Below are 16199 nucleotides of genomic sequence, written 5' to 3'. Positions count from 1 at the left end.
TCTACTGCACAGACAGTCCATGGTTCAGGAGTTCCTGGCTTTTGTATGTTATTCATCTTGGTTTGGTTGCTGTCAACTAATTATTGATGTCTTGCCTGCATCTGTTTGCTCAAAGCATGCAAGCATCCCTATGATAGCATATCTGAGGCAGTAACTCTGGTTTATTTCTTGCAGATCAAAACTGTGATGTTTGATAAAACGGGGACCATTACTTGTGGGGTTCCTAAAGTCATGAGGGTTCTTCTGCTGGAAGACACAGCTGTGCTCTGTCTGAAGAAGGTACTGGCAGTGGTTGGCACTGCAGAAGCCAGCAGTGAGCATCCTTTGGGAGTGGCAGTCACTAAATACTGCAAAGAGGTATAAATACCTAAATAAATGACCTACTGTTTCGCTTCAGGTCTGAAAGGATCTGTGTGAATGCAGCAATGCTATGTGAAATGAACAAATGCCAGAAGGAGAGGCCTATCTAAAAAGTAACTGGCTGAGGCATATAGATTTGGTTTTGTGGCCATACTATGGAGTCCATAAGCAAGTTATTAATAAGTTTTTGCAGCCAATGAGAAAGGAAGGATTGTGGAATATATGCAGGAGGAACATGTACATTTAGAAAAGCATTGTGAAGTGAAAGTGAATGGTGACACTTCACACATTACCTGATTGTGGTAGTCACTGCTATTAGTCACTTGCTTATCTGAATAGATTAGGCAAAAAGCTGTGGAACAAACATGAATATCAAGCTGTGATATTTGTGAATTTCACAAATTAATATAATAGATTCCTCATTCCTCCACAAATTCTACAAATCCTCAGAAATCCTTCGTATATTGTTTGTGTTCTTCAAATATTTCAGGAAGAATGAAAGCATAATTAGAAACAATGTAAGAAGCCTATTCTAAAGAACTCCTTTCTACTAAGGTGGGTCACTGGGCTACTTGCTGTTAGCTGATGAATCACAAACTTATTAATGCTAGATCTTTCAGTGATGAAATTTAGAAATTAACACATAAATTTAGAAAGAAAAAGTGAGTGTGTGCAATGATTCATTGGCCCCTCATATCTTACATTTCCTGTTTTTCAAATTTATCTTAGTTTCCCTGATATTTCTGTAGTTATTGTATGCTTGAGTTATTACTGACTATACAGGAGCTCTCTGAAAGGTACAGATAGTTCTGATTACCACAGATAACCCAGAATAAATGGTTCACCAATGAATATAGTGTTTTTTTCCCCATTCTTTTTGCAATTTCTATGACTGTAGTTACCCCTTTTGAAGCTACTCACTGACTTTTCTTTCACCCTCCACACAAACCCCATTTTACTTAGTATCATCCAGCCAGATCACTCTGAGGATAAGATGCAGTTTCACACTGTGTGTGAATGTATGTATTTATATATATATAAAGAGCTGGTCTCACACAGTCACTTGTCTGTGTGGCTAATTAAAAGTTGCATCTTTCCAGAGCTGTATGGCTTACTTTTGTAGTATTTCTTTTTATTTCCTAGTCTTGGCCAAAGTAGTAAACCACCATTGCACATCCTTTGAATCTCCATGAAAAATCATCCTTTTTGGTTTGCTTGTACTAGGGCTGAGACTGAGATGTGATCTCTGTTGCTGTTTGCTTCAGAAGTATAATCCCCAGCACATCTAAAACATCTTTATCTCTCCACTGCTGAGGCTCCATTCTTCTTTCCAGTCTATCAGTCATTGTAAAGACATAATTGTAAAGATCTCTTTTTGATGGCAGTTATCTAACATTTGTACCATGCATTGTCAGCCCAAACTGATGATGAACTGTGGTTGTCTCTGCAGGAGCTTGGCACTGAGAGCCTTGGATACTGCACCAACTTCCAGGCAGTCCCAGGCTGTGGCATCAGCTGCAAAGTAGGTGGTGTTGAGGCTGTCCTGGGCATGGCTGAGGAAGGTGTTGATAAGTTGGACACTAACAAGAGTGGGGACAGCAGTGCTCCTCTGGGAGATAACGCACTGATTGCACTCTCTGAATCAAATGGTACGTCTGCCCCCAAAGTAACTGCTAGCCGTAGTCCAAGGGCTCATGAATCCATAGTGCCAGCACAGTAAAGAAATCCTACCAGACTAGGAATAGCAGAAGTGTGGTCTTATGAGAGACAGAGACAAAGAATATGGGGGACAAAAAGATGTCTTAATGCCAATTGAAAATCTCTTTTCTCCTACATTCACTTGCTCTGGAATTCAGTAACCTAATTAAGGATTAGATGCTACAGTGACTGATACTCCAAAAGTCGACAGAATACATAAGCAATAAGGCACACCCAGCAAGGTCCCTTTTGGACAAAAGAATGGTCCATCAGAGAGCACAGTTTGCCAGTTAAACATTATCTTCCTCCATAAAGAAGTTACCTTCAGCATATGTTATCTTATTGCTCAATTTTTTTCATCCCACATTTTAGTTTCGTATTAACTTGGACCTTTTGATTTCTATTCAAATATCTCTCAAGACAATTAAAAGAAATTATTCAGCAGTGAAGCAGGTTATATCTGCAAACCAAATTTCAGTGCCTGATGCTTTTGATTTAGCCAGTGCATTTATTTTTGTTTCACGCTCTGTGAAGGTACTTGTTCTTTTGTATTGTTATGAGGGAATGAATACGTATTTAAAGTCCTCCTTAGGAAGCTCATCAGTTCTTTTCAGCAGACTGTATCTCTTGACCTTTTTGAGGAAGCTTTTAGAAGAATTGAAATAAGAATTTTAATCATCAGAACTGTGCCATTTGTGAGTGGTGTTAATGTAATATTTTCTCACCTGCTTCAGAGGGCTTTGTGAAGTTGCATTGAATTCTTAATGAAGTGGTCTATGTACCGTTTCATTGTTTGTTAGAACAAAATGACGTTTTTCTTAGAAGTGTGGCCTTTATATTTGAAAGAAGTAATTATTTGTGTGAACAATGCAGCACACTGCACTTTCTGTGAAAAACAATGCAAACTCAAATACGCAAATATATGCAAATACTTTCAATTCGTTTATGAAGCGGCTCTGCATATAAACAGTGAGTCTTGAAGGAGAAAAGTTTTATGAGGCTGTCATCAATTAGTGGCTGTGCATATGTGTTTGGTCATGGAAAGAGCACTTCAAATGAGCCTCAAGATAAAGTGTTTTGGGTGTGACCTTTGCTAGTCAAAGACACACACACATAAATAAGAAAACCTCTGCAAATACATTTGTGTAACTAATGCTGCCTGAAACTGTCATTTCAAACACCTCTGATGTGTCTACTGTTTTTAAGTTTCCTATTATTCTTTTGTTCATACACAAAGGTTCATCGTCTTCCCATATATACTCAGTATTGATTGGAAATCGTGAGTGGATGCGACGGAATGGCTTGCATATTGCAAATGATGTCAATGATGCCATGACAGACCATGAAACAAAAGGACAGACAGCCATATTAGTGGCTATAGATGGTAACTACTGTGACTTAGTAAATATCAGTTGATTGTACAGTCAAAAGGATGAACACAAACTGAAACAACTCGTGGTTTAGTGTCAAGAAAGTACATATTGTTTAATACAGAACTGTTTGTGAAAAATACCAAAGTGTAAAGTATCAGATGTTCTTAAAAGAAGGTGTTTAATCTCAGAGCAGTGTTTGTAAGACCTTGCTGAGTAGTTTTTAATTTAAATGTTAATTTCCAAATATTTGCTTCCTAAAGGTGTGGTGTGCAGCATGTGCAACTGTGCAACTGTGTCCCGTACTGTCTTTGTATTGTTTAAGGCTTACAGGCTGACCTGCTGCATCTCTGATTTCAAAATATTTCATTAATAAACATGACAAGTCATTAGATCATTCAAGTATAAGAGAGACACCAGATTAGACTAAATGAGTTTTGCCTGAGGGTTTCTATTCTGTACACAGAAAGGAAACCTAGATGAAGCCTTAATAAGAGAAACTGCTGTAATGGTGATAAATTGCCATTGGTTCTGTGATCTTGATATGGGACCTCTGATTCAATTAGTGAAAAAAAAAATCTTGATGTGCCCATGGAGTAATTTTCAGAGGCATCTGCATATCTCAACCAGGGCTCCATTAATGTCCAGAAAAATCAAGTGCTCCTAACGTGGAAATCAAGGTCCTGATGTATATTCTGTGTTCCTAGCATTGCCAATGATGGTGACCAGAGTAACAGACGACGAAAACCTTCTTAAATCATTACTTCTGAAATATAACATGCAATGATAAAAACAATGTGAGATTCTTGTAATTCATTTGGATGCACCTTTCAGACAATATGCATTGGGTGCAGAACTCCTATGCAAAAGTAATTAATTGTAATAGAGATCCAACCCTGAATGATTAAAGGGATATAAAAGCAAATATTCTAACTGCTGGAGGAGTGGTTTAAACATCTGACAATTATGAAATCTTTCCTTGGCCCACAGTCATGTTCGCCTATAACAAAAAAAAACTATCAGTCAGGCATGATTATAAGCTACTGTGCTCCCCTTCTGCTTGGTTCCTAAGTATAAAAGGAGTTTTGTTCTTAGATCTGAAACAGGTAAATTAGAAAAGAATGTGTGAGTGTGTGTAAGAAAGGGGCTAGAGATAAGAAAGTTTAAGTCAACAGTTCAGGCTTGTGAAAGCCAATATTACCCAGAAATAGTTACTTTACCATACTGTGACAGAGAGAGAGTCCTGTTCTCTTGCTACCACTTTGCTGCCCACAGCTCTTTTTAACTGAACACATTTCTTTGTGAAGGCGCCTTGTGTGGAATGATCGCAATTGCAGACACGGTCAAGCAGGAGGCAGCCCTTGCTGTGCACACGCTGAAAAACATGGGAATAGATGTGGTGCTGATAACGGGAGACAACAGGAAAACTGCAAAAGCCATTGCTACTCAGGTACCTTCTTGCATTTTACAAAAGGTGTGATGGCTTTCTAAAATTCTGCTTATTTCAGTGAATTAGGACTAGGAACTCACAGTTTCCATGGATACATTTAGGAAAGACTAACTTTTCTTAAACTAGATTGAAAATCCAGTGAAGTTTTTAGTGAGAACTACTGGTGATTGGTGGATGATTGGATGGATGATCTTGTAGGTCTTTTCCAACCTTGGTGATTCTATGATTCTAAGTTGTATGGCATAGTAAAGGCCAATGACTGCATTAAGATCCCACTGAAGACAAACATTCAGCGCCTCTTGAGGTGTGTTGAGTTTCATGCAGTAATTACTCCATTGCTGGGCTGAAGCCTTCTAGCTCCATTCACTGAAGGGCACTCGAGTTTCCTTCATGAAGAAGGGATCTGCCTTTAATGTCCAGTCTGGTTCCAAGTACAGGAAGTGGGGATTTGCCATTAAATTTAAAGATAATGTAGTAAGAAAAATAATTCTTATTTTTAAGAAGCATAGCAATCTAAAACAAGTTGAGTGCATGAGTGCACAAACTGTAAACAACATTCCAAACTTCAAAGCCAAATTCTAACTCTACCTCCTAACATTTATACCCTCTCCATACCCATGTCCCACTTCCTTTTTACACTGGTCTACTCTTCATCTACTGTGTGCCTCTGTGTTGCGTTCCTCACATATACAAAGAGCTAACTCAGCCAGCAACATGGTATACATATTCTCCTATGGTATGAGGCCTGTTTTTTTCACAATGTGACTTAATTCTTTCATTTACCCTTACGCCAAAGGCACGTTGCTCTTCAGCTTTGTGTTGCTTGCAATTTATTTGAGTGATCTTCCTTTGTTTGCCCTTCTCTCAGAACAGCAGATGGCTTTTCCTTTCAGCATATCACCAATAAAAATGTGTTTCTTTCTTCTTACATAGGTTGGGATCAAAAAAGTCTTTGCTGAGGTTCTTCCTTCTCACAAAGTCGCAAAGGTCCAAGAACTCCAAAATGGGAGGAGAAAGGTTGCAATGGTTGGTGACGGAGTCAATGATTCCCCTGCACTAGCCAGGGCCGACATTGGAATAGCAATTGGAACGGGCACTGATGTTGCCATTGAAGCAGCAGATGTTGTTCTTATCCGAGTGAGCACAACAATTTTGACCTGCTTTCTATCACTTTTTATTGCTCTTCCTTTCAGTTCAGTATTCTAAAGACTGCACGTGGAATACTTTCAGTGCTCTTCTGTCTTACAGAATGACTTGCTGGATGTAGTTGCCAGTATTCACTTATCGAAGAGAACAGTGCGGAGAATACGAATAAATCTGATTCTCGCCTTAATTTATAATCTGCTTGGAATACCAATAGCAGCAGGTGGGTGGTTGTCAGAGCTCAACTTGTGGAAGGCAGCAGCATGGTTGAGCTCTGTGGTGCCTCTGACAGGATTTCCTGCTCAAGCAACTGAAGAGAGGTTCCTGGAGCATTTAAAACTCAGCAGAATGAGAACGAAACATATATGTATATAGATGTTTATGCTGGTAGAAGAAAACTTTGTGTCCCAAATTTTAAGGTCTTAGGAGTAAATACTTATATCTTAAAATGAAAATCATGATTTTATTTTACAAAACAGTATTTTGGGATTCATTTTAGTATATTTAAACGTAGCTCTAATCAGGAAGATCATCTGACTTCTGGGTGCTCCCTATTCTATTCATCCCAAATTTTGCATTTTGTCTCATACTATTTGGTTTCTCTGCTTCTATCAGACATCTCACGACATCAAATTCCTACTTAAAATTAACTTCAAACAGCCCCCTATTTTTTTTTTTTTACTTTTTTAAAGTAACTTCGCCCTCATTTAACTGGATTATTATTATTATTATTGTCCTTCTATTACTTTTGCATTATTTTGTACATGCAGAATACCTGGGAGGGTCACACAGTCTTGCCTTGTGGCTGCAATCTTGTAGCTGAATCTGTGCAAAATCCATCCCTTGCAACTGAAGGGACATACTTAACATGTTCAACAATAAGTAAGAAAATACACGTTGATCTATTTGTGATTATAGTGGTCTCAAGAAATCATGATGATCTGTATGCTGGCTGATGTCTGTATGTTCTTTTGCTAGGTGTGTTTATGCCCGCTGGTCTTGTGCTTCAGCCTTGGATGGGATCAGCTGCCATGGCAGCTTCCTCTGTGTCTGTTGTGCTGTCTTCCCTGCAGCTAAAATGGCAAGTTATCATACACTAAGTAATGAGGAAACACAGACAGCTCTGCTGCTGGGATTTAAGTGAGACATTAGTTTGGGCTTTATATACTTAAAAGTACCTGAAGTCCTTTTGCATGGTGGTGTCTAATTCTTGTCTGCAAAAGAGGTGGATGTCACTGTCATTAACACACTTGGTGTAAGACTGCTTAGCATTCTTTAGCTAGAGCTAAAATAGTGACTGGATGCCACATGGGCATCTGTGTTGGAGATCTAGTTCAGTAACACTTGAGCTATTAGCTTTTCATAGTACGTTTTTGGGTGCAGCTGCAGTGGGCCTATTTTTAAGAGCATTGTGAACAAACCTGTTTTATAAGATCTGGCTTTTTGCAGTCTCTGGAAATACTCCAAACCTTCAGATATTTCTCCTGTAGCTGGGAGTCTTCTGTGGTGCTTAGTGTGAACTAATGTGGGAAATCTGTTATTGCATCACGATCCTGACCATGCAAATGCTCAGTGTGACTGTGAAAACAACATGTGCTTATGCATGTTTGCAGGATCAGTCCTACCACTTCAGCATTTTCTTCTCAAAAATGTTCTCATTATGTTTTTCCAAAGTTTGAAAAACTCCTGCATGTGAAGAGATACCTTTACTCTTCAGTTCTTTCCATCTGGCATTGATAATACTGAATACTAAACACTGACACCACTGAGGTTAGGTGCTGAGAAGCATCCCAATATTTAGCTTCAGGCCCCTGGAAGCCATATTTCAGTACACTCTGTGGGACAGTTTTCTTTTTTAAACCTTCACTCTAAAAACTCAAAAATGTATATATGTGAAGAAGGTCATACACACTTGTAATCGTTGGGCTATTGCTGACCAACAATTACATATGATATGTGGTATGATATGATATGTGAAGTTAGAAGTGGGTTTTTTGGCCATAAAGTCCACTCCCCTGTGGTTGTCTGCTACGAATATTTTCATAATTCAGTAAATGCTCAATTTTTTTCTTAAAAAGAAAAAAAAGAGAGTTCCATTCTTTTACTATTTGAACTGCCTCTGTGCCACATGACCAGTGCATTAAGCCATTAATATCATTTCTAAACTGCAGGTAGCAATCAGATTATCAAAAGTTTCTGTCTGATCTACTGTAATGCTGGTCACTTTCACACACTGACTTCTTGGTACAAACTGTCTTTTCTCTTTCTCAGTTATAAGAAGCCAGACACAGAAAGTTATGAAGCTCAAGCTCAAGGCCGCATGAAGCCACTAACTCCTTCCCAAATCAGTGTTCATATTGGAATGGATGATAGGAGGAGGGATTCATCCAGATCGGCTCCTTGGGATCAAATTAGTCAAGTGTCTCTCTCTTCCTTGACTTCAGACAAGCTGCCAAGACATAATGGGCTTTTTGAGGAGGAAGGGGACAAGTGGTCACTGCTGATGAATGGAGGAGATGAAGAACAGTACATCTGAAGTGTTGCGTTCTTATTACAGCAGGAAATGTTTCACTTCACCAAGGAAAACAGGGACCAAGTTATGTCATCAAGAGCTGCAAGGTTATAAGTGAAATTATTCCTTTGGCTCACAAAACAATTGCAGTACAGTTTCATATTGTACGGATTGTGGAGTTTTTTCAGGTCACCAGTTATTCCTACTCACTGAAAGAATCTGTGACTCTATTGTGCTCATTTGCACGCAGCAATTAGTGAAATAATTTAAAACAGTAATTTTCAGAGTCTAATAGAGTTTCTGTCTTCTGGACTGTTTGCTGGGCACCAAATTTCATACTTCACGTTCTTTCTAAGTTTATTCTTTCAGGAGCACATAAAGCAAAAAATATGCTCATAGCCTCCAAATACTACGCCTATGTGAAAATATCCACTGCATAAGGAGCTCTGTGGTTGGAACCACACAGAATCCTAACTAGTCATGTCATTGTGGGTGCACTTTATACTTAGGATTCATGTGCATCTTCTTGGACCAAAAAAGCTTCAGTGTTTCACTGACTACATCTCTCAGAAAAGTCTCTTTCAAAGACTTTCACTTTCTTTCAACTATCAAACTCTTTTGATGCACATTTTCACAGCTGAACTTGTTCTGTGATTCCCACTGATCTCTTAGGCTTTCTCTTTTGCTCCATACAAGCTCTTTTTTCTCCCCTTTCTCCACACAAGACATCTTCTATGACTTATTACTATGTTTACAGATACTCCTTTTAGGGACAGTTTCCTTTAAGTCACTAGGAATTTTCCATTCTTAGGGAAACCCACAAAGGATGAGCAATTAGTGGTCTAAGTTAGTACATAATTTTCCTGTGGATATCTTGTATGATCCCTTAAAGTCCTGGATGGTTGGTAGTCAGCAGTCTCTTCCCTCTGACCAAGGGAAGAATTTCTGTCAGTGTGAATGAAGCTGGCAGTTACTGTGGAGTGACTGAAAGCAGATCGACGTCTGCAGATGGTGTGACTCCAGCATGGCTGGATGGAGTGAGTTTGTTATAAATCAGCTTATAACCAGCTTACTGGTTGCTTAAAGTGCAGCCTTGACATTAGAAGGGAATGGTTGAAAAGTGGCCTTAAAATGTGGGATTTCTACTTGCCATGGTGTAAGTAACTCTTCCTGATGATGGAAGGGTATGAGGATTTGCAATAGCTTGAATTTTAAGGTAAATGGATTCCCATGTTTTCAATTGGTTTCAAGTTCCTTTTTTGCTCTAGTTTAATAAGAAATCAAGGTGCTGAGCAACCCACCTTTCACTTCAGTGTCTGTACCAAAGCTGGTGGTAGCTTTATCTCTCTGAATGTTGAATTCAACCCTTAATACCATTTAGAGTCAGGACAATAGGAACCAACTGCTGAAGTGCACTTGAACCTGGTCCCATAGTGCTGAACTGTGGGACTCTGAAGTAAACACACCAGAGTTTTGTGTTCTGATTTGGGAAGTGAAAGAACGGGAATTACTGCACTAAGCAGTATGAGATAACGTTCACTGATTCAATTATAGAATGGTTTCAAATAGGGATTCGAGTTCTGCCCCTCCTAATACTTAGTTGTTGTTTTCTACAAGGCAGAAAAGGGACCGTGCCTAAAGCACCAGGCAGATCTTCCTGTTCTCACTTCCTTTTAGTATTACATTTCAGCTGTCACGAGAAAACACCAACAGCATTGTCTAAAATACAATTACTCATGCTTTAAAACTGTACAATCTCCTTATACATGCAGAGGTGACTTTCACAGCTCACACACTTCTCAGAGGTGCCATAAATGCCTTAATGTGGCCTTCAGGGGAAGCTGGTCTACTGTTTCACTATTTTATGTTTTCTTACCAGTGCTTACAGTAAAAAATATGGTGTTTTGTTGTTTTTTAAACAAACAAAACTTGTGTGCCTTGGCTTCTTATTTTTTGAAGGGTACAGGAAAAAAACAACACTCTACCAAACAACCACATATAAGCAGTAATTGATGGATAGTAGGATGCAGACGCAAAATGTCATTGCCAACAAGCAGTTTCGTTTGCATGGCATGCTGTGCAAACGTCTCTGTTCTTGATTTAGCATACTTGGCTCCGACAAAAATAAAACCAGGATATTCAGCCCATTGATCTGTTCTGGTGGATCACATCTTTGTGTAGTTGGAAGCTGCAAAGACTTCTTTGTTAGATTTCAGCAGAAGTGAGAATTACTTGGTTCTATTGTTGACTTGATCTTTGCTTTTTGAAACTCTGGACCAGTCTGCTCGTGTTAAAGATCACAGTGTGCATATCCAACAGTACAGTGCATGTGGGGTAAGAAAAGAAATGTTATGGATGATTAATGTGACTGTTTTGTGATCTGGTTCAGGCAGAGTAAGCAGGGAAGAAGGACAGTGTTGTACTGTGCAGGCAGGTGAGGCTGGAAGCATTTTGAAGGATAGAATTAGGATTCCAAACCATCTTGAGATATTGGACAAAGGAATTGGAGGTCAGCTGGGCAGAAAAATGCCAGGTAGGTGGTTTATATTTGTTTGATGACCTGTTCTAACAACACTGTGGTGCTGCACAGCAGAACACATACATGGTGGTGCATAAACACTGTTATCTACATGATGTAAAATCAGGACGTAAGTACCGGAGAAAGAGAAATGTAAGGAGATAGACAGACTTTCAGTAGGTTTCCCAACAGCGTACTTAAAGGAAGTACAAGTCTTCAAATACAAAGAGAACAACTGAGTTCTTTCATCTTTCAGTGTCTTATGTCCACAGAGGATAGAAGAAGAATTAAGAGGCTTATTGATTCAAGGAAGATTTAGATCAGTCCCTGAGGAGGAACTAGCAGGAAGAGATTTTCAAGGCAGGCTCTTGGGCTGCGTGTGGCAGTTGGGCACGTACCTGTTGGAAATGCTTCAGCCAGAGGTGAGTCCTGTCATGGTGGCTCCCTTGGACACCCTTTCAACATTCTCTCCAGCCCTGTTGTCCCTTGTTTCTATGACACTGACATGGGCTGGCATGTTACCTGAGCAGAGGGCTCTAAACTGATCACACTGTGCTGTTCTCAAGAGGGGCCAAAAGGCTGGAGGAAAGATTAGCTTTGACTTTACTTAATATATTAAAATTAACTGGAAAATAAGTTCCTATTTAGTAACCGTATTTGCACAATGTCTTAAAATGTAAACTCTTAAATTGTAAACATTGTTTTCTTTAAAACTCTACCACTGTTGAGGTATTAGTCTATTTGTCCTGGGAACAATATAGTGTCTATATTCACACACTTATATATTACATATATGTATTAGTGAACAAAGAAGACATCTAATGTGTAGGATCTATCTAATAGGTCTTCTCATGCTGTAGTTTTGCCATGGAATTTTTGGTGCCCTGTGGTCCCAGAAAAAAAATGATTGCATTTCATGATCAGAGGGCTGGAGTATGTCCCCTATGAAGACAGTCTGAAGGAGCTGAGTTTATTCAGTCTGGAGAAGAAAAGGCTGTGGGAAGACCTCATTGCAGCTTTCTAACATTTAAAGGGAGATGATAAACAGGAGGGAAATCAACTTTTTACAGTGACAGGACAAAGGAGAATGATTTTAAACTAAAGGGGTTGTTTAATTTCCCCCTTCCTTCCCATTTTCCAAGCAAACAAACAGCTTGCTTTCTGTGCAGGCTGATTAAAACCGGTTTTTGACTACACGGACTTACAGGGATTGTATTTTCTCTGAATGGACTTGTGTGTGGAGAACACAAGTGAGTCACTGGTGAAATAATTCAGTGGGGTGGAGGATGATAAACCAGCTAACACCGGAATGTCATATTTCATTTCCTCTGCTAAGATACCAGCAGTGAGTTTGCTGGTTTTCAGTGGGAAATCATTCAGAGCCACAACAACTGAAGAAGCGGTGAAGGACAGAGCATCCTGTCCAGAGGTTTGCTGCACAGAGAAGCTGTGGGTGCCCCATTCCTCGAGGCACTTGAGGTCAGGTTGGATGGGGCCCTGGCTGGCACCGCCCATGGCAGGGGTTTGGAACTGGATGATCTTTAATGTCCCTTTTGACCCAAGCCATTCTATGACTCTGTTCTGATTCTTGCTGCCCTGCTTGCATGTGAGTCCTGGATAGGCACAGACATAGGAGGAGAGAGATGGATTCCTCCTCTTTTCTCGAGTTAAAATCACTGAGGCTTTGCAGACCCATCCACAGTCCCTCTGTGCAACACTCTGATTTTCATCAGCTGTTTATGCATAAATGGGTGATTTCTAATGATTCCCCAGGTGCTGCACAGGAAAGGGAAGGGATTTCCCATGAGGATATGTTTGTTGCTTTCACCACTGTGGCATCCACCTCCCCTGGGATACGTGTGATAGTTAGTGCTGTTTTTATTGCTCATTAGTGCTTACTGTAGGTGAGCTCTGCAGCCAGGAGCCAGGTGGCTGCAAGGGCTGATGGACCACGAGATGTCACTGCAGGCTCAGCCCCAGCCACAGAATCCCCTTCGTTTGCAAAGCATCTGAAAATCTAATGCAGTCAGTGCTCGTTATCACCAAGGGGGGAAAAGTAGAAAAGGGACAGTTTAAGCCAAAGGATAGAATGTACCTAAAATCTGGGCTTGATTGGAAACTATCGAGCTGCAGAACTGAAGATTTGAGGCCAGTGTTGATTTGTTTGGAGCTCTGAATTGCTACCTTGTTTGTATTATCTGACAGCTAAGTGATTCCTGAGCTCCTCGCTTGCTGTCTGCTAAGATTAGCGTTTGCTTTCTTTTCTGTTTTCCTTTGACAAGCAGAGATCTCACAAGATAAGCAGTGCTGCAGGAGAGCTGAGCATCGTGCACCTGAGCTGTGTGCTCAGCACCAACCCACACCTTCAGATGGGATTTAGATTCCCCAGGTATCAGGGGTGCATGAGATGTGCCAGCAGCCTGGGCCAGCTGTGTGATCCCTGCTTGGGATCATTGGCAGTGCCACATACGCATGGTGCCAGCCACAGCATGCCTCCAGCACGACCCCTATGTGGGCAACAGCTGCTTTTCTAGACCCCTGCTCGCCCAGGGGCTGCAAAACTATCTGGCTGCTGTAAAAAGGCAGCAAACCCATTGGCTTTCACACAGGACCCGCAGGGCAGCAGACCATCGTGCAGCAGGACCAGCAAGGGGATGGATGTGTGGTACCTGCGGCTGCGTGCAGCACTTGTCACAGAGGTGCTGCTGTCCCCTGTGAGGGTTAATGTTATTTTCAGACACCTCTGCATTGCAGCTGAAAATCGGAGAGGCTGGGAGCAACCTGCTGAACAGGAAACGGCTCATTAAATACATACTGTCACCGATTCATAAGAGAGTGTGAAGACAATATAATTACTGTAATTATGGCAGATACTTGCTGCGGAGTTGCCATTTGTGTTGGGAATTTTATCCTCTCTGTATGGCAGGAGGATTAAAAGAAGCAACCTATAGAGCTGCCAATATGTTCGTGCCGCAAAGGACTTACTCAGAAGCTGTTGTCTGGTTGTTCTGCTTACAGAAAGTGGAGCTCCATGAGCTGCTGGCATCCCAGGGGCAGAGCAGAGGCAGGGAAGGCTGCTGGTCTGCTTTCTTCCTGCTGCAAAGGAGGCAGATTTTGGCTGTGAATTTGAACCCACCCTATGCTATGCAGGCCAAGGTGGCATTGAGAAGGTCCACAGCAGCAGCATTTATGATATCACAGTGTGAACATTAGTCTTTTTCTTTTTCTTTTCTTGGTTTCTATTGATCCCAGTGTTCCCATTTACAGAGCTCAGTGTTTCAGTGACCATGGTTTCTCCTCTGCTAAGGCTCTCCTGTTGCCTCAGAAAATTATCATCCCATTTACTTAATAAGGCTGACTCCAAGCTTCAGGCATTGGCCTGCCAAGTTGATGCACAAAGGTGAGTGAAACTGGCCACTTCTCTGTTTGCCATCCTCCCCTGCAGGCTTAGCTGGGGAGGTTTGTGCAAGGCAATGCAAGTGGAGGCACACAGCTCAAGAGTAATGAGCCTTAAAGTCACCAGCGTCTCACATCTCCTCTCTTGCTCTACTGATGGAGAGTAAACTGCAGGTAAACTTCAGAAGTCATGTGCAGTAAATGTCATACATTCTTATCATGCCCAAGCCCATGTCCATTCACAAGGTGTCTTTCCACAGATATCACACCTGTGAATCTCAGATTCAGAGATGAGGTAAGTGGGGAAGCAGAGCAGGAGCGTGGGAATGAGCCTTAAGCTGCCTAGTTTGAGTAATGATTTCATTCTGGCTGATAGCAGCGAGAAGTCAAGAGGGGTGAAGACAGCGCCCTATTTCTCAGTGAGCTAATAGTGACCATCGGCCTACTTTTTATTGGGAGTGATTACATTTTCCTTTTCTGATCCTTACAGCTCTCATCTATTTGCCATCAGCAAGCTTGCCTGCTTTGCCCGTGATGGGATCACACGTTCACCAAAGCCACTCTTGTCGCTGTATGGGAACACGTTCCTCCCTGCCTCTAGAAGCTGAGGATTGGAAGAGGTTATGAACATCATTGACCAGATTTTCTTCAGGTCACTGAAGGGAGTTTGACGCTGCCATGATGAGCATTGCAGGACTTCAGAATGCACCAGCATGAATCATATAATCATAGGCTGGTTTGGGTTGGAAGGGACCTTTAAGATCATCCATTTCCAACCCCTGCTATAGGCAGGGACACTTCCCACCAGACCAGATTGTTCACAGCCCCATCCAGCCTGGCCTTGAATGCTTCCAGGGAGGGGCATCCACAGCATCACTGGGCAACCTGTTCCAGGGTTCTCATTACCCTTACAGTAAAGAATTTATTCCTAATACCTAGTCCAAATCTACCCTCTTCTGCTTAAAAGCCATTTCCCTTTGTGCTTCTGAAAGAGAAGCATTTTTATGGGTAATCGCACACTTTATTTTATGAAGTGTTTACACAGCTATGCCCTTTTTGAATGATCAGCTCCCCTGGTCTTTGGGAGGAGTGTCAGCTCCAAATGTCATGGCCAGATCTAGAGGATGCCTGCTTGGGGGCCCTGCCCACCTGTGATCTTCTCTCCCTCTACCTGGGGTCTACCTGTCTGATGCAGGTAGGTAGTGATGGGACGAGGGAGAATGGTTTTAAACTAAAGGAGGAAAGATTTAGATTAGATATCAGGGTGATGTTCTTCACGGAGAGAGTGGTGATGCACTGGGACAGGCTGCCCAGAGAGGTTGTGGATGCCCCATCCCTGGAGGTGTTCAAGGCCAGGTTGGATAGGGCCCTGGGCAACCTGATCTAGTACCTGGTCCAGCAGCAGGCAGCACTGTCTGTGACAGGAGTGTTGAAACAAAATGATCCTTGAGGTCCTTCCAACCCAAGCCATTCCATAGTCCTACAGCCTCGGGCTGTAACCAGCTTATTAACTGGGTCTGTCTCCATCCACCCCTGACTGCATCAGCTCCTGGGGAGGTATCATTCCTCAGATGAGCTGTGTCAGGTCATGCGATATTTCTTTATCTCTTAATTATTTCACAGCATTAATCACTTTCCCTCAGGCTGCTCTTTGGTCTGCCTTTTTAAAGCAAACAGAGCTGTATGTTGTACAGATGCAAACCTGAGTGTCTCTGAGAAGAAAACGCTCTGTGTCTTGCTATGATACAAGAC

At 41.4% G+C, this 16199-nt stretch overlaps 1 protein-coding gene across 8 annotated transcripts in view; it reads left to right on the top strand.

Moving 5' to 3' along the window:
• The window catches only part of ATP7B (ATPase copper transporting beta), a 45646-nt gene that overhangs the window by 28165 nt on the left and 1282 nt on the right, over positions 1 to 16199 (top strand). For 5 of the 8 annotated variants that reach the window (XM_015851867.2, XM_015851870.2, XM_015851868.2 and 2 more), the window contains 8 exons: positions 175 to 357; positions 1811 to 2009; positions 3296 to 3442; positions 4736 to 4878; positions 5812 to 6015; positions 6127 to 6244; positions 7000 to 7102; positions 8293 to 15099. In XM_015851867.2, the coding sequence (XP_015707353.1) occupies positions 175 to 357; positions 1811 to 2009; positions 3296 to 3442; positions 4736 to 4878; positions 5812 to 6015; positions 6127 to 6244; positions 7000 to 7102; positions 8293 to 8557 (1362 nt within the window). In that variant the 3' untranslated portion in view covers positions 8558 to 15099. Of the gene's footprint in view, positions 1 to 174; positions 358 to 1810; positions 2012 to 3295; positions 3443 to 4735; positions 4879 to 5811; positions 6016 to 6126; positions 6245 to 6999; positions 7162 to 8292; positions 15100 to 16199 lie in introns of those variants that run through there. The other 3 variants (XM_032442105.1, XM_015851866.2, XM_032442106.1) reach the window with 3 other exon arrangements.

This window comes from Coturnix japonica, chromosome 1 (assembly GCF_001577835.2).
Source record: "Coturnix japonica isolate 7356 chromosome 1, Coturnix japonica 2.1, whole genome shotgun sequence".
Taxonomy (NCBI): Eukaryota; Metazoa; Chordata; class Aves; order Galliformes; family Phasianidae; genus Coturnix; species Coturnix japonica.
This window is presented reverse-complemented; position numbering and strand designations above follow the sequence as displayed.